Source organism: Myotis brandtii, unplaced genomic scaffold (genome assembly GCF_000412655.1).
Source record: "Myotis brandtii unplaced genomic scaffold, ASM41265v1 scaffold59, whole genome shotgun sequence".
Taxonomy (NCBI): domain Eukaryota; kingdom Metazoa; phylum Chordata; class Mammalia; order Chiroptera; family Vespertilionidae; genus Myotis; species Myotis brandtii.
The window spans coordinates 2265939-2283763 of record NW_005370223.1 but is presented as its reverse complement, the minus strand read 5'-3'; the positions used below and the strand labels follow the sequence as shown (position 1 = coordinate 2283763).

General features: G+C 39.5%; 1 protein-coding gene across 1 annotated transcript in view; it reads right to left on the bottom strand.

Moving 5' to 3' along the window:
• CPQ (carboxypeptidase Q) overlaps positions 1-17825 on the bottom strand; it is a 298177-nt gene that overhangs the window by 248941 nt on the left and 31411 nt on the right. The window contains exon 2 of the mRNA XM_005879253.2: positions 15230-15437. Within this exon, the coding sequence (XP_005879315.1) occupies positions 15230-15437 (208 nt within the window). The remainder of the gene's footprint in view (positions 1-15229; positions 15438-17825) is intronic.

Sequence of the window (17825 nt, the reverse complement as noted above, 5' to 3'; positions counted from 1 at the left end):
TTGTATTGCTCTTTCAGAAGGTCTGTTAAGTGACCAGGAACAGCACAGTGCAAGGCCGAGGGAAAGAATTTCACTGTGAGCATAAGCAAACAGCAAATGTCACATGAATTACCAGTGTTCAGAGGCGAAATTCCGCCTGTGTCTATAAAGGTTGATCTCTCTTTTCCTGTTCTCAGGGCATGTTAAGAATATAATGATTCATAGATTAGAGCCTGCCACAGTGCCCTGGCCTTGGATTTTAGAATGTTCTTCTTGGACCAAGGAAAATCTTACCTTCTTCTAAATACCTTCCCATGACATTTATCCATAGATTCTCTTTCCAGCAAGTGAGAGACAGCAAAATCAATCAGACAGTGGCAAATGGGGGAAAATGTTTAAGGGCACTTCAGTCATATCAGGCCAAGAATTGCCAAACTTTAGCCAGTATTGGGGACTGTCCAAATGTTAATATTTTTTAAAAATGTAGGTGATGGATTTATATATTAAACAAATATGTGCCCTAACAAGTCTGGAAAGCATCAACGATAATAAGTATAAGTAAGAAACATAAGGCTTCTTCAAATATGTGCCCAAATGGGTGTGGGAAGCATCAGTGGTACTAAGCATAAGTACTAGTAAGTACCAGCTATGGAAGGAGAGATTTCATAAATAGTTTCCAGGAGGGTACTGCTGGGCCTTTACCTTTCAAGTTGGAAGATATCAGGAAATCTAATTTATTAACTGTTATTTGCCACGGAAGGATGTAGGCATCTTATGCTGAGTCACTATCAACTCTTTTTCTTGACAACTTCCAAGAAGAACCGTACTTGTATTTCAAGGTTCCATTTGGGTTAACCGTGAACAAGAACAGGGGAGAGAGAGATAGACAGGCCACCTGCATCGTGATCTGGGTGCTTGATAAGAGTGTCTCCAGTCGTGCCATCTGGTGTGTCCTGGCACTTTGTCACCCAAATTGCTATTCTCCTGAACAAATTTAGTTTCCCCTGGACAGTTCAGCTTAAATGGACTCCTATGACCTAGCTGACATCTGTCAAAAGAAGAGGAAAGATTTCTCCAAGCCCTGAATTGAAGGAGAGAGGGAAGCAGAGAGAGGAAGAGAGGGAGAAAGGGAAAGAGGGAGAGAGGGAAAGAGGGAGAGAGGGAGAGGGAGAGGTGAGCAGAAGCAAGGAAGAGGGCAGGAAGATGGGAAATGTGCAGAGCAGGAGGATGTTTCTTGAGGGTCAGTCTACTTGTGTCCTCACCTACAAATTTCATGCCAGAAGTTGGAAAAAGAAGGAAAAGCACCACTGCCAATCACATTTGTTAAGACAAATGCTTGTATTTGAACACATGGTTGAACACATGAAATACGAAAATAGTACAAACTACCTTCACCCTAAGTGGTATCATTCGTGTCTGTTTGCTGTGTGTGGTGTTTTGTTTTTCGTTAAGAAAGAAACAGCAGTGGAAAATCTGACCTGCTTTGGAGAGGACCAATGCTCTTCGCCATCCCACTGGACAGGCTTCAGCAACAGGCAAGGGCAAGGGGCTGAGTGAGTTCATTAACGAAGTCTTGATTTTGAGGTCAGTGTATCTGCAGATCTGCTCTTTCCTCCCTCAGTCTTGGGGAGTTGCCAATACGGGCAAAAGCAGTGATGCTAATGGATGGAAGGTGCCATGGGGCAAATCTCTGGAAGGAGAGAGATCATAGTGTCCAGGAGGAAACTATGCCTGTGCTTTTACCTTTCAGGTTGGAAGGTACCAGGAAATCTGACTTATTAACTGTTCTTTGCCAATGGAAGGTACTGAATAAGGAGAAGAAGGTAGGGGACATGAGGGAAGGATGGGAAACAAGTGAGTCTCACAGAAAAACATCAAAATCCACCTTCCAAACCAAAGGGCCCAAGGCTGTCGAGGTCTCTTCAAACTGGCCGATGTCGCTAATGCTGGTGTTAGTATATCTGTTGGCAGATGTGTCCTTTCGTTCTCTTGATCTGGTCTCAGTTGGACTTGGGCTTCTTTTATAACTTTTCCTAAAATGATCTTACAAAACCCCTTATCTGTGAATGTTTTCCCTTTATTTCAAGTTTAGTTAAAAAACAACAACAGCTTTTCAAAATGTCCTAGGATACAGTCTTGATCAGGTTATGCAAATACAAAACGTGTCTAGAGCTCCCTGCCTCTCTAGGCTCTTGCAAGGAGGTGATCTTAATAAAGCACCTTATACTTAAAAGCTGTTCACTATATGTTAGCTATTTTCTTTTCCGCATTTTGAATTAAGAGAATCCTAGAACTTACAGTAGAAAAATCTAGAGCAGTAATGGGCAGTATTTAGGCATATATCCATAAACGTGTTCTTACGGAAATAAACCCAATTAAAGATAAAGATTGATGTAACATCACAAAGCCTATTCAGGGCATTTATGAGAATCAGATCCCCTTTTTAAGAATTATTCCAGTGGAACAGTATTTTAAATACACCATGGGGTTATGGATGCAGCGGGTGCTAAGCAACATGAGGCATGTACGCAGTGAAGATCTGTTTCACAGCTTCTTTTCTTAGCATGAGAAGATGACATTTCACCTGCCTCACCTCCCTGGAGAGTAAAAATCAAGCCCCAGAGGAAAGCCAGGCAGCTGATATATAGGCTCTCCCCCAATAGATATATGAAAAGATGCTCAATGTGTCCTGGCCTGTGTGGCTCAATTGGTTGGGGGTCACCCTATGCACTGAATAGTTGCTGGTTTGATTTCCTTGATCCCACGGACTCACTAACCAAGCTAGGTACCCCCTCATAACCCTAATGATGGGGGAAAGTTGGAGGGGGTGAATAATTTGCAGTTTTCTGTACTATATCACAGATACTAGGTAACTTTCCCCTCCCTGCAAAGATACATCCTTATAGGCTTCTGCAAACCCACACAGAGACATGTATTCCTCCCAGAAAGGACTCTTTGAAAACACATACCTCAAAATGAGCACTACATAGCAAAAATAAAAAATAAAAAAAAATCTAGAGAAACACAGAAGCAATTGCTAGATTTCAGATTTTTGCTCATTTAACAATTACTAGCAATTATGTATGGGTTGAAGGCTCTTAATTTGCATATGGTATACACTGGTAGTGGTAAACTAACAAAATATTCAGGAGTTATTACTCCAAAGCTCATGCTGTTAATGAAGAGGTTTAGAAGAAATGGTATTGATTATACCCTGCTACTTCTCTGGAATGATTTGGATTCCTTTGGATACAAAAAAAGTGAATTCCTTTCAATGCTTCAAATGTTCAAGCTTATAAAATACTAGCTTTGACAATTAAGCACTTTGTATTTTTTGATGCTTTATCAAAAAGAATGACAGTAATGAATTTTAATACATATACTTTTAAAAATTCATGAAACCATCAAAAAGAAGAAGGGTGGAGGCTCTTCTTTACAAAAGCGTGCCAGTTAATACATGTAACAGGAATAAATGAATTAGAAAAACATTTGCAACCAGCAATGTAATGGTTGATTCGGGTAAGGCTCATCAACACATGCTAAATTTTCATGGGGCAAAATCTTATTTTGTAAATAAGATTCACAAAATCTCAACACATCTCACCAAGGGCCTTTCCAGTGAAGAAATCCAGAGACAATGCCTTAGACAAGTGATCAAACTGAGCCTCACTCATAAGGAAAACTGATATTTGCTTCCTTGTGTAATGCAATAGGAGGGACACAACATTATCTATACAGAATTCTTGCCAAAAATATGTAATCTGAATCTAGTAAAAGGAAACAATAACTCCAAACTGAGGTACACTGTGCAGATGGCTGCCCTATCTATTCTTCAAAAGTGTCAGTGTAATGAAATATCAAAAGGCGGGGGAACAATTCCAGGGTAAAGGAGACTAAAGACACACGGCAACTAAATGTAATGTATGTCTTTGATTGCATTCTGAAATTTTTTTAAAAAGCAGGGACATTATTGAGAGTGGGGGACAACTGGGGAAATCTAAATATGGATGGACTATACATTATGTAACATTTATATAACAATCCAAAATGGCATTGGTAGGAGAGCGGTCTTGCATTATGCTAGAGAAGGTCCTTGTTATTATGCAATGCCATGCATGTTCATATGTTTATGGGTAAAGTGTTTTCAAGGTGGTATCTACCTTACTTTCATATGTTCCGAAAATGTGAGAGAGCACATGCAAATGTGGTAAAATGTAAAATACTGAGTGTGGGTGAAGGGCCTATGAGTGGACACAGAAAGCAACGCAAAACTGGTAAGTTAAAATTCATCAAAATTTAAAACTTCTCATCAAAAGACAGTTAAGCCAAAACACAAAACAAACAAAGAACAGGCAAGACACCAATTGGGTAAGAATATTTGCAAAGCATCTGTCTGAAAATGTATCTAGAACACATAAAGAATTCCTACTACTCAAGGTTTTTAAAACAACCCAATTACAAAATGGGCAACACACTTGAACAGACTTTTCACAAAGGAAGACAGAAATGACCAATGAGCACATGACAGAGGGTCAACATCATTAGTCATCAGGGACACGCAGATCAGCACTTCAGTGGGGTGCCCGAAACACCCACCAGGATGGCTAAAATTAAACAGACTGACAACACCAAATTTTAGTGAGAATGTGGAGCAACCGGAACCCTCACACATGGCTGGTGGCAATGTAAAATGCTGTCACCTCTCTGGAAAAAGTTAGGCAACTTCTCTTAAAGAGTGTGAGTCATTTCAACTTTACCACAGATTGATATTAAAAAAAAAAAAAAAAAGTTGGGGGGGAAAAGTCTGTGCTTTAGAATGTGGCTTCAGAAAATAGACATGATTCAGTATATATTTGTTTATAGTTGATTCTCTATTCTTTTGACCTTAGATGATTTTTCTTACTAGTTATTCATTCAAAAAATATCTCCTGAGTTCCTGTCATGTACCCAGCAACCGCCTGTGTACTGAGAATATAATGTCATACAGGAAAGGCAGTTCCCAGTCCTCGTGGAATTTACATTCTCGTAGAGAGATACATACTAAACAAGTAGGTAGAGATGTGGATAGATAGAAAGAAGTTAGCAAATGTTATTAGGACTCTGAGTATACAGAGTAGATGCTAGGTCAGAGAATTAAAGAAGGGGGAGAGGGAGAGGGAGAGGGGGAGGGGAGAGAGAGAGAGAGACAGAGAGAGAGAAAGAGAGAAAGTACTCTACTTAGGGTAGTCAGAAAAGACCTCTCGGAAAAACACAAAACCTTTCCATTGAGATCTGAAGATTGAAAGAAAGCAGCCATAGAAAAAGCTGGGAAAGTGGCATTCCAGACAGAGGGGTTAGTGAGTGCAAAGGCCCTGAGGTAGAAAATAGCCTGGAAGGTATTTAAAACACTTGGTTCATCCTGGTCAGCTGGCCACGGATACCTGGTCCAAGTCACCATATCTTGGCATGACATGCAAGAACAGTACCAAGCATTCAGTGCAGGCCAAGAATAGTGGAAAAGACGGGGAAGAGTTCTAAGCCAAAGACTGAGGGAGACTACAATAGTGAGTTACTGAAACTAGGAGTTAAACAGAACCAAGGTCTCTGGAGCCCGCACTGAGGAGCATTCTGGATCGGCTGCTTTTTAAGATAGGTCAGTTCATATCTACCTACCTGCTTAGTCCTACCATTATCTAATGATGATAACAACGATAAGAGAATGACCACGATCAAGGTTAGATGTCAATTAGATTTCACTGATTACTTCCCATGCGTCAGGTTCTATGTCTAGTGCAGCGGTCGCCAAACTTTCGGACCTCACGGACCACCAGTTGGTAACCGCTGCTCCAAAGGTTTCCTTCGTGCATTTTATTCTCTCAACCACTCTAAGAGGGAAATAGTATTCTCCCCAAGTTACGAATGAGAAAACAGGCTCGGAGTGGTTAAGTAATGTACATAAGGTCACACAACCTCTGAGTGGCAGAGCCTGCATTTGAGCCAGGTCTGTCTGATTCCAAATCCTACTGCACATAGCGTTGCCTTTGTAAGTTGCCAAACCTTCCCTGTAGTACCTGTGGTTGGTACTTTCTTCAGGGGGCTAAAGAAGCTGGAGGGTCATTTGGATGCAAAAGGACATTAGCAAGATTCACCTTTAGCTTTGATGGGAAAGAGAGAGAGAGAGAGAGAGAGAGAGAGAGAGAGAGAGAGAGAGAGACTGAAAGAGAGAGACAGAGAGAGAGAGAGACAGAGAGAGACAGAGAGAGACAGAGAGAGACAGAGAGAGACAGAGAGAGACAGAGAGAGACAGAGAGAGACAGAGAGAGACAGAGAGAGACAGAGAGAGACAGAGAGAGACAGAGAGAGACAGAGAGAGACAGAGAGAGACAGAGAGAGACAGAGAGAGACAGAGAGAGACAGAGAGAGACAGAGAGAGACAGAGAGAGACAGAGAGAGACAGAGAGAGAGAACAAAAGCACATGCAATTGTAAAAGACTGACTTCATGCTACTCAAAATTATTTTGGTTCAGATGCTAAACTAGACATTTTTCAAAGGGCACTGCACAAGCAAACAACATTGTCATAATCCTGAAACCTAAATTCAAAATGCATGAATTTCTTTTTACCAGCAGAGATTCAGAAAAACATGCCACAGTGATGTGACTTTTAAGCATTTGCTTTTGATAATCAGAAAGCTGGAAAGTAGATGGTGAACATTTATGTATGTTTTAAAATTATGAATGCAAAATAGCACCAAGAATACATTTTTATATCAAGGTTATAAGCTGATGAAAAATGACAGTCTGTACTAGGAATGCAAACAGACCATTAATTATAGCAGCTTCACAAAGCACCATAGTAATATGCAGTTTGCAATACTTTACCAACATTTACATAACTATATAGCCTCCTCTCAGATTCCAGAGATTCTATTTTTGATAAGTAGCAATTCAGAAGGTTAGTCACCTCCTCATCTATATTATTATTCAACTTCTGTGGATGTGAAACGGTAACACCTTGAATTTACATGTTATCAAAGCAGATAGGCTGTCTCTAAATTCTTTTTTTCTCATCTATTCCAACATGACTGTGCAGCAGGCATTGTGCACAACCCTGGGGTTAGGAGATAAATGAGAAACACAGTATGTCTCCAGGAGAACTCCCAATCCAGAGAGAGAAACAGACTAGTAAACACACAACCCCAACAGAGTTTGGACAAACTACAGAGATGGAGATCAAAATGGCAATATGATGTTAGGGGATGTCTCCCAACCAGATACCTACAATTATAATAGTGATATGAAATAAAAATTTTCTTTCTCTTCCTTCCTTTCTTCCTTCTTCTTTTCCTTCTCCTTCCCTCCTTTCCTCTTTTATTCAATAAGTACATCTAGTTGTGAGTTAGCAAAGCTGTATAGTAATAGCATTTTACATGTATGTAACACTATGTGCTGGGCAATAATAACATCTCGTTTAATCCTCACACAATGCCGGGAAGAAGGTACAGTTATTTCCCCCGTCGTACAGATGAAACTGAGGCACACAGTGTTCACGCAATTTGCCAGCACCACACATCTGGCCAGTGGCTGAACAAAGATCCAGAATTGGGGCTCTGGGATCCACTGCCTGATTCTATCCATTATGAGCGGGTATGCCTGTCACACTACCTGAAGCAATAATAAGGATTCAGTGATTAAAGGACATTTCGGAATTTCTAACAAAGGCCTTCTAAACAAAGAACCTGCCTTTCAAAAATCAGAGAGAGGGGGAAACGGATGATGAGAAGAAGAAAAAAATGGCAGCCTTCAGTGTTCATCTTCCCTGGTTTCCCCCCTTGGGGGCACAGTGGCCCTCCACCTGCATAAATGATGAGGACTGGCATTCTGCTTGATTACTGTGCATCTGTCAGGAGACTCCAAGTGAACTCAAAAAAAAAAAAAAAAAAAAAAACAACACCAAAAAATAAGGAAGGAAAACAACCTACACACCAAGGCTGGCCCAGTTGCACCATTGTGAGTCACCGGTACTTTCCTTCTTTTGTAATCACGTGTGCCCCCCCCCCCCGGCCCCTGAATGCAACAATATTTCAACATAATATAAATCAAGCGTGATAGCTAATTACGCTAAGGTCACACCAAAGACTAAACCACCAGGACATCAAAAATCCTAGGAAGTGGAAGTGCGAAGTAGCAGCATTAATAATCTCCCATTAAAAAACAAGGGGAGGGGGGCCGGCTCTTTTCTCTGAGGACCACTGGGTTTCCAAAATCAACCTCTTAAGGCATTTCATCTCAGCGTTGAATGTTTTTAGCTGGCCCTCTGATTACAGAAATGTTCATGTTAAATCTCATCAGGATGAAGAATGTTCCATAAATTGTAATGTCTTTAATCAGGGCCCTCTTTGAAGCTATTTAACTCTCTGGATGTAGCCCAACCAGTGCTTATATTATGTCATTTATCGACTCTATTAATGATCATTACAGGGATTGATTTATACTTTTCCACGGCGCTCTCACCAGATGGTATGACACCCTCCCTCTGTGACACTCCATAAACATCACCTGGACTCACTCAAGTCTCTCCGGCTGAATGTTTAATCAGATCTTAGTCATCTTCACACTGGATTGCTTCTCTTCCTCCTCTTCTTCACTATACCTCTCCATACAGCACACAAAGGCCAAGTGATAGAAAACATAAACCAGTAGTATTCATAAAGCCAAGTTCTATCAACAACTCATCCCCACTTCAGTGAATTCTTACCCAGTGTGGGGATGCAATTTTCACAGTAAAGTGAAGGGACAGCCTTTTGCTTTCTTTGCTGATTAAAATTTAGTCTGTGTTCAATTATCTTGGGCAATGGAGAAAATAACTAGAAAAAAAAGGTATATTTGGCAATGGGAGTACAACAGACAATTTGGCCTCAAGAGAATTACTTTCTAAATTATATTTTACTTGGGCTAATATAAAAATTACATTGTATTGTTGAGCTGGCGTGTTGAGAAAGCAGGAGGCAGAGGTCCCAAGGTACACTGCATTGCAAGAAAGCCAGCCTAGAATTTTAAACTGCCTTGGGTGATCCAAAAAGTGGATAACAGAGAAATGGAAATGCTTAACTGTTTTCCTTACAAAATATAAAAACCAGATTAATGGGACTGTTTCATAGTCGCTTCAAACTGAAAATGTCTAAAAGCCAAACCGATCACGTTGCCTTCAAATCAGCTCCCTCTTCTGAAACCTGTATTTCTCATTACTCTCCAGTCCCCAAGCCAGGCGGAGGGAAACGGAAACTGAGGCAGACTGGAGAGGACACATCCCATCGACAAAAGGACTTAGTAGCTAATTTCCTTGGCTGAAGTTTGCTGTTGTAGCCAGATCTGATTTTCCCCTGCAAACCACAAACCCTTATTTTTATGGATAACTCATGACTTTAAAATATTGGGCCGAACTGAACAGATTCATCCTATCGTTTTTAATCCTTGCCTATTGTAAACTTGGACTTCTCCAGCTTCCCCATCAAATGGAACCAGTTCTGATAATGTTATCCCTCCTGCTGTCCCTCTCCATTCCCATTGCCATCATCTATGCTCTCATTGTATCACATCTGCGGTATTAGAACAGTTTTCTGTCTTTTCTTCTCAAAGCATGCTATGTACAGTCGCCAGATTCATCTTTCTAAACAGTAGTTCCCCAACTTTAACTTGCATCAGAATCACCTGGGAATGCTGGTTAAACCACAAGTCCCACACCCAAGCAATTTTTAATTTAATGGGTTTCAAATGGGGCCTGATAATTTGCATGTCAACAAGCTCCCAGATGAGGTTGATGGTGGTGTTCCAGGGACCATATTTAGAGAAACAGTACTCTCAAATATCACCCCCACTTTCACCCCATTCAGTGATTCCCCATTTCCTCCACATTACACTTAAAAATTCCTCCCCAGCCTAGAACTTTGGGTTCTTATAACCTGGTCTCTTCCTCTCACCCCAAATAATATTTCTCTGATCTCCTATGAAACCTTCTGGCTTCAGCCAAACTGGTCTGCTTGTGTATTACCCAAGTGCATTGTATACTCCCACCTTCTTGCCTTGATCAGGCGAGGAATGTCTTTCCACTTTCTTTCTCTTGTTTAAGTAACTTTTTCATGGAGTACACCCAAAACCCATATCTCAGTGAAGCCTGCCCTAATCAGTCCATCTCTAATCTACTATCTCTTCTAGATTCCTATAGCATTAGCTCTCCAGGTTGCTTGGTGTAATCTAGAGATCAACCAAAGGACTAGGAGGTGGTGTGGGGGGGGGGTGCAATGGGGGGATAAGGACACATATGTAATACCTTAATCAATAAAAAGTAAAGTCCTTAGCATTTAGAACCAGAGACTCTGAGTATGACTCTTAGTTCTTTCATTAGTTGTGTAACTTGACTAGCCATTTAACCATTCTGAACCAGTTTCCCCTTCAGTAAAAGAAAGATAACAATATCTATTTTATTGTATTGGGTTGCATAGCAGTTAAATGAATGAACTATTTAAGCCTTCTGAGAAGCATAGTACAAAGAAAGTGCTTAATAAATGTTAATGTTCTTCATTCATCTATTTCCCCCAATCATGCACTTAGCACTAAATAAAAAACATATGTCACTAATCATCTATATTTTAAGCTTACCCTTCTCTCTTTTAGCCAAATAGAATGTTCCTAAGGGACAAAAAAAAAGTCTAATTCAGCTGAGTAACCCTAGTCCTTGACAACTTTTGAGCAACTAGTAAGCTCTCAATAAATGTTTACCTAAAATGATTAAATTAAGAAACAATGTAGAAAAATGGTTCTATAAAGATGTTTTCCTCTGCAAACTTAAATATCTTATATTAACTACATTTATTCTTAAAATATCCTCCTATGACAAAGGCAACAGGTATTTTACATATTTTAGAAAAACTGAAAAAAAAACCTAATTGGATCCCAGTGGATACTTCATGGTAAACAAAAGAAAAAAATCATCATTAAAGAAAAAAATATCTATGAAGTAAATTTGTGCACTAGAACACTAATAACATGAATACAGAAGGTAGTGCTGGTAAGAAGTAACGGACTTTCTACAGATGTCTTCTGAGGTCCTCTATCATGCAACCATTTGACTGCTGTACTTCCAAATGGCAGACAAACACTCATAACTGCACTGACAAGTGCCAAACCAAACTGATAAGACACATTTCCTGTTCTTCAGGAGATTCTCTAATTTTGAAGTCAAGCAGCAAGAAATTATAATTTTCATTCTATGTTCTAGTGTTGCTGACTTCTACACAACTCCTAGACAGAGTCCAACATCACCCACTCCCACAGAACTAATGGGAACGGCCTGTCAGAGAGAGGGGAGCTATTTTACTCACTCAAACTCAAAACACTGTTTTTCATGAATGTTATGGCAGAAAAAAAGATATAATCTGACATATTTTCCTCCAAATACAGAGCAAGTGCCCTAAAAGTTCAAGTTGTTTTGAACTTACCATACAGAGGCACACAGCTTGGTCAGAGGGCACTCAAAATCAGTTTGTCATAAGAGCCTTGCCATAACTATAAATCTCAGACAAGTTCATTCCTTCAATAGACATTTCCTGTGGGATTATTACATAACAAAAATTATACCAAATTATGGAGACAGAGAAGTAAATATATATAATCCATGTCTTTCTGAAACTTACAGGCAATTGGGGCAGACTGAAATACTTTGCCAAAATTGGCATTAAGGTAGAACACATTTCCTAGCCTCCACATAACTACATTCTGGCCAGTGAAATGTGAGTGTACGTGAGGTAGGACATATCCAGGCCTGGCCATGGCAAACCTCCCTCTTGATTGTGAACTTTCTCTTTCTATCTCCTTATTTGCCAGCTGGATGCAAAGGACTCTGAGATCTTATTGGTGATGGAGCCACAGGATGGAAAGAAGCAGAAGGCCACCTGCCAACCACACTCTTGAAACTATTTTGTGAGCAGGAAATTGACTGCTATTGTGTTAAGTGACTAAGATTTGAAGTTGTTTGTATGACAGTTTGTCTACCCTATCAAAGCACGAACCCAAAAGACCTCCAAGACATTATGATCTAGAGTATGCACAAGATGATGTGGCACTACCAGAAAGAGGTACCTCACCTGGGCTGGAGTTGAATATCAGGGAGGGCTTTGCAAAAGAAGAAACACTTAAGATGAATCTTGAGGGACACTGTGAGGCAGTGAGAAAGGAAATAGGATGTTGAGGAGAAAGCACTTGTAAACTTTGAGGAAATGTGGCACACTGGGAAAGTGTCAGTGATTCCTGACTACTAGAATATAGAGTGACATTGGGAAATGGAGCTGCTAAATATGTACTTGTTGAAATGAATGAACCCAGGACATAGAGTAATTAGTAAAAATAATGAATAAGGGGAGAAAAAAGTAATCAAGAACATCTAATTTAAAGGCAGAACAGAAGATGACATTCTCTTCATGAAGATAGAAAATGTAGGAGAAAGAAGTGAAAGGATGAGTTTGATTTTGAAAGAAACTAACACTGAGATAACTATGAAACATCCACAGAAGAATCAGCAGGTAGTTGGACGTAAGGGTCTGGAGGTCAGGCAGTAGTAAGGATAGGAGAGGTGGTTGAAGCCACAAGCATAAGGGGATTGCTCAGGTAGAATATTGAGTGACAAGCCAGAGAAATAGGAAAGGAAGTGGGGAAGAAGGGGTGAGAGGGAGAGAGGGAGGGAGAGAGAGAGAAAGAGATAGAGAAGATATTAGAAAAGCAGTCAAGAGATAAAGTAATATGGTGACATAAAAAATGTCCATTATGTTTGACAATTAGTCAACTATTTGTGACCTTAACAAGTTCCATTCAATACTGGCAAAAGCCAGTTTAAAATGGTCTGCAGAGTGTATAAGAGATGAAGAATTAGAGATAGGAAGGAATATAAAATACTCTTTAAGGAAAACTGACTCTAAGAAACAATTAGCTAGAAGTGGACAAAGAGGCAGAATTTGTTTCATTTGGTTTTAATTTTTCAGGATATAAGACTTAAACATGTAAATATGCTTAATTCTTTGAACTTTTATTTCCCTACCTATAAAATAGGGATAATAAGGCTCCTGCTTGGTCCCTTGGGTCGCTGTCAGAACAAATAAGATGACATATGTGAAAGATCCTAATCTAAGTACTAAGTAAAGGGCAAGGTTATTATGTATTTATAAATGTTGAAAATATGGAGTTATTAGAGTCAAGAGTCCCGTGAAATATGGTTGGCTATAAAATCAAGAAAAAACATATAATCAGTCTAGATCCAGCAATATTCATAAAAATGTCTTCTTAATATACACTACAAGTTGCTGACCCCAAATCTTAGAGGCTAACAACAGATTTCTAAGTCCTATGCTAGACAAAATTTTTCTGGGGCTCCTGGGTTACAGTCTGGGTTTCCAAACGTCTTCATTACACCAGAAAGAAAAAGAAAAAAGCCAATGAACTCTGGCAGACAGCAGTGCATTAAGTCATCTGGGAATTTATTAGTCTTATGAGTAGTAGTTCTTAAATAAATATTGCTGGCAGTCACCCAGTTTCCCAAAGCAAAACACCAGCTCCATAATTTAGGTCTTATGACCAGTGAAATCATGGTGAATGGCAACAGCTTCCTCAGTATGTTATTCTAAGGGCTGATTGAGGCATTCTGGGACATAAGCTAGCCATTTTAGGACTTCTCTCCTGGGAAGATTTACCATCCAAAAGAATATGGTCTAATCATTATTTCACTAGCCACCAAACCTTTAAAGACTCTACAAAGAACATTATTTCTAGCACTATGACATGAGTGGACTAGACTTTCTCTCATAAAACTTCTAACAGGTGGTCTTCACATATCCCATCTTCTTCCCCTGGGAAGATATTTAATCCCATAAAAAAAGGTTCCTTTCCTTCTCTGCACTTTTGGACAACTCCTTCTGACTTGATTTCCTACTTGCTAATGTACCCTCCTCAATTATTTTATTTTCAAGGGTGTAGGGTGCTAATTAAGGTCAAGTAGCTATGTTTCCAGCTCCATATAGTAACTGTGCAGAATAAGCTTTCCTTTGTAGTAGATAACTAAAGATCTAGTCTTGAGAACCAAATAAACTCTACGTGCAATTATTTTTGCATTTCTTTATCTGAACAAGATCAGGCTATAACACTAAAATGGTGCTCCTTATATCAATGTTTCTCCAATATTTTATCCTTAATGTGTGACACTACCATATGTAGCTATTCAACTAGGCCAGTGGTCGGCAAACTGCGGCTCGCGAGCCACATGCGGCTCTTTTGCCCCTCGAGTGTGGCTTTTCCTAAGCCTTAGGAGTACCCTAATTAAGTTAATAACAATGTACCTACCTATATAGTTTAAGTTTAAAAAATTTGGCTCTCAAAAGAAATTTCAATTGTTGTACTGTTGATATTTGACTCTGTTGACTAATGAGTTTGCCGACCACTGGGCCAAATGTCTGCAGGTCAATTTTTAGACCTTTTTATCCACTGCAATGCTGAATTTCATCCTAAGACTGAGGGTCAATAAACCACTTTGCAAATTACTGCCATCAGAACCACAAAGAAAAAGACAAAACTTAGGTTGCCCTCACATACCACCACTGAACATTTATAAAGACCTTTATAAATAAACGTGTCTTTCATAAGTTTACCTCATTTATCCTTAAAATAATTTTGTAAATTTTTTACTCATCATCACCCATTAATAGAAGAGAATGCCGAGGCCCAGATAGTTTAAGAACATTTCCCAAGGCCACTCAGTTTTACAAGGGCTGAGCCAGTTCTATATCCAACATCCTCTGCTTCCTCAATTCTGCACCATAGACGGCCCCATCATATTACCCACTTTGTTTTTATTTCACTTCTCTAGCAACAATGGAAAGAGCCTGGCTTTCTCTGAAGTCATCAAAGAGTCTTTGATGAGACACAGACGTGAATTCAGTTCTCCCACTAATGAAAATACATAATATACTGGTTATATAAGGAATGTTATGGGATCATCACAAATGTGGAAAGTTTTTTAAAGAATGCACAAATGATGCCTGGAATCCCGAAAAGGCCAAATTAGATATTACAAACAAATGACCAAATGTGGGATAGGGGAAATTCCATGAGCTAATAGTTTTTTTCATTTGAATGGTTTGTTTTCATTTCATAAGGGCTTCTCTTTCATGGAAAACTCTGTTTTGGGGGTGGTTTTTTTTAAAGGATTTCAAAGTAGCATCATGACAAACCTGTAAATGGAGAAGGAAGCCACCGATCGAATGAGGGATGCCAAAGCCCCCACTTTGGCAGCTTCCACTGCCCCCTGGACTCGGTATTTCACTGTGTTGGAGTAGTTGGTATAAGGTTGATTATAAACAACAATCTTCCCTCTTGCTTCTTGGGCCCTTCTCCGCAGTTCATCGAAAGAGGTCACCACCAGAACTTCTGCTGTAATGCCTAGAAATAAAAGTCATATGAGATTAACTTATACTTTCCGATCAGCCAGGTTGGACTGGCGCGCGAAAGGTCACATATGCTCTATCTGCTACATCTGGAAAACTGTTTGAGTAGATCAAAGTGTTACAGCCATTTGCCATGGGAGAAAGATTGTGGGGGTTAGCCAGTTTCCCAAGAGAGAGAAAAGGCATTCAAAAATTAACATACAACTCATGAGGTTGTAACATACAACTCACTTGACCAGCTGGTATTAAATTGCAAGTGGCTTGAAAAGATACGTTTTTTCCCCTTCTTTCCCACCCTAAGAAGTCACAAATTTCACAGAATGACACGAATTATTTTATAAAGAAAATGCATTTTAGGAAGCTCCCCTTGGGATTAATGAAACACATATTTATCTTTTCATAAAACTATTTTGATATGTTGCTCTACAACCTTCCTTCATGACATCATACAAAGGATGGTCATTTATAAAGAATGTTCTTAGAAGCCAATGATGTTCACTACCTTTTTCATTGTTGTTGTTAATTCTCACCAGAGGATATTTTTCCATTGGCCTTTAGAAAGAGTGGAAGGGAGGGGAAGAGACAGAAAGAGAAACATCAATGTGAGAGAGACACATAGATTGGTTGCGTCCTGCACGCACCCCTACCAGGGCTGGGGATCAAACCTGCAACCGAGGTATGTGCCCTTGACCAAAATTGAACCCAGGACCCTTCAGTCCATGGGCCAACACTCTATCCATTGAGCCAAACTGATTAGGGATACTTTAAAAAATATATATGTTTTTATTGATTTTAGAGAGACAGGATGGGAGAGAGATCAAGAGATAGAAACATCATTGAGAGAGACACATGGATTGGCTGCCTCCTGCATGCCCTGACCGGGAATAGAATCAGGGACCTCCTGGTTCATGGGTTGATACTCAACCACTGAATCACACTAGCCGGGGTGATCTTCATTAACTTTTAACAAATAGTCAATGTAACCTTTCCCAAGAACCACAAAAAGTCAGCTTGTTTTCTTTCCTCCTTTGTACAAAACACTCATAGAGGATGTGGAACTTTCCCATGCTTCTCAATTTACTTGTTCACACCAACTACATCACGATTCTTCACATAACATTTTTGAAGATCTTGTATAGCTGTCCTGTGATCCTGCTGTCTCATTTAGAAGAGGCATGCTATCTTTCCTCAGACCACAAGTCTTGCCGGATTTTCCTGATTAGGGAACAGGGTTTCACAGGTTCTGAGAAGTCATTCAAAAACTGCCAGACCACTGAAGATCCAATTTTATGGAGCAGTTAGAGTAACAACAACAAAAAATAAAATAAAAAAAATATTTAGCAACAAAGGCCAGATGCAGTGGCTAAATATAACTGCCTAAAAGAAAGTGGCAGGCGCCTACTGTTTTGTGGCTTTAGACACACAGTCATGAAATATGTCAGTTAAAAACCAAAGTATCAACATATATTTGGCATCCTTTCTTAATCTTGCAAACTAGAGAACTGGGTTTTTCTGGAAGCTTAACAGATGTCATTAAAATATTAACTGTTGCTTGGAAAATTCTTTTAAAATACACTGCAGTTATAAGAGAATTCCTGCTTTCAATGTAGATTCCATCACAATGGACCCTCCGGGCAGGCTCTTCTCCAACTCTTTTGCCACCATCCAGACTGAATTTTTACTTTTACTTTAAAGTGATTGATTGCAGATCTGTAAGAATGTCTCCACTAACATTCAGATCTCAACATTTAATTTATAATCTAAGAAAAGCAACATGCAATTATGGAAAGTAAGGAAGCCACTACTTGTTCACATGATAAATATGTGCCAAAATACAAGTAAGGGTGCAACTAGACAGATTTTGAGAATCATAACTTTCTAAAATCTAGTTACCTTGAAACTTGACTGGCATTATTAGTGGCATAGCATGAGAATTTTGTTGATGGTTTTCAGCCGTTCCTAATGAAAAACAGATTCAATGGTTTACCTAAGGGGCGTCCTAGCAATGGGATAATTTTGGCATCTGGATTGGAGCCACTAGAAATGAAGCCAAATTTCTATAAATTTTTATAAGCCACTGCAAAATTAAAGTCATACAAGTGTGGTATTTCTCTCTGGTCTATGCTTCAAGTTCTTTTAACAAATGAGTGAGTGAGAGTGCTGAAGAGCTGAAACCTAACGTAGACGCCACAGTTGCCAATGCAAATCACTAGTAATAGCTATAGGTCAAAACATATCACCGTGGAAGAAGAGTTCAAATTAATCTGTTTTCCTGAAAGCTACGCCTTGTCGCTGATTCTTTTGTCTTCTTCATCCCCCATGTCTAGTCAATCCTCAAACACTAATCATATTGATTGAATCCAAGTCCCCTGTTTCCTCCCCG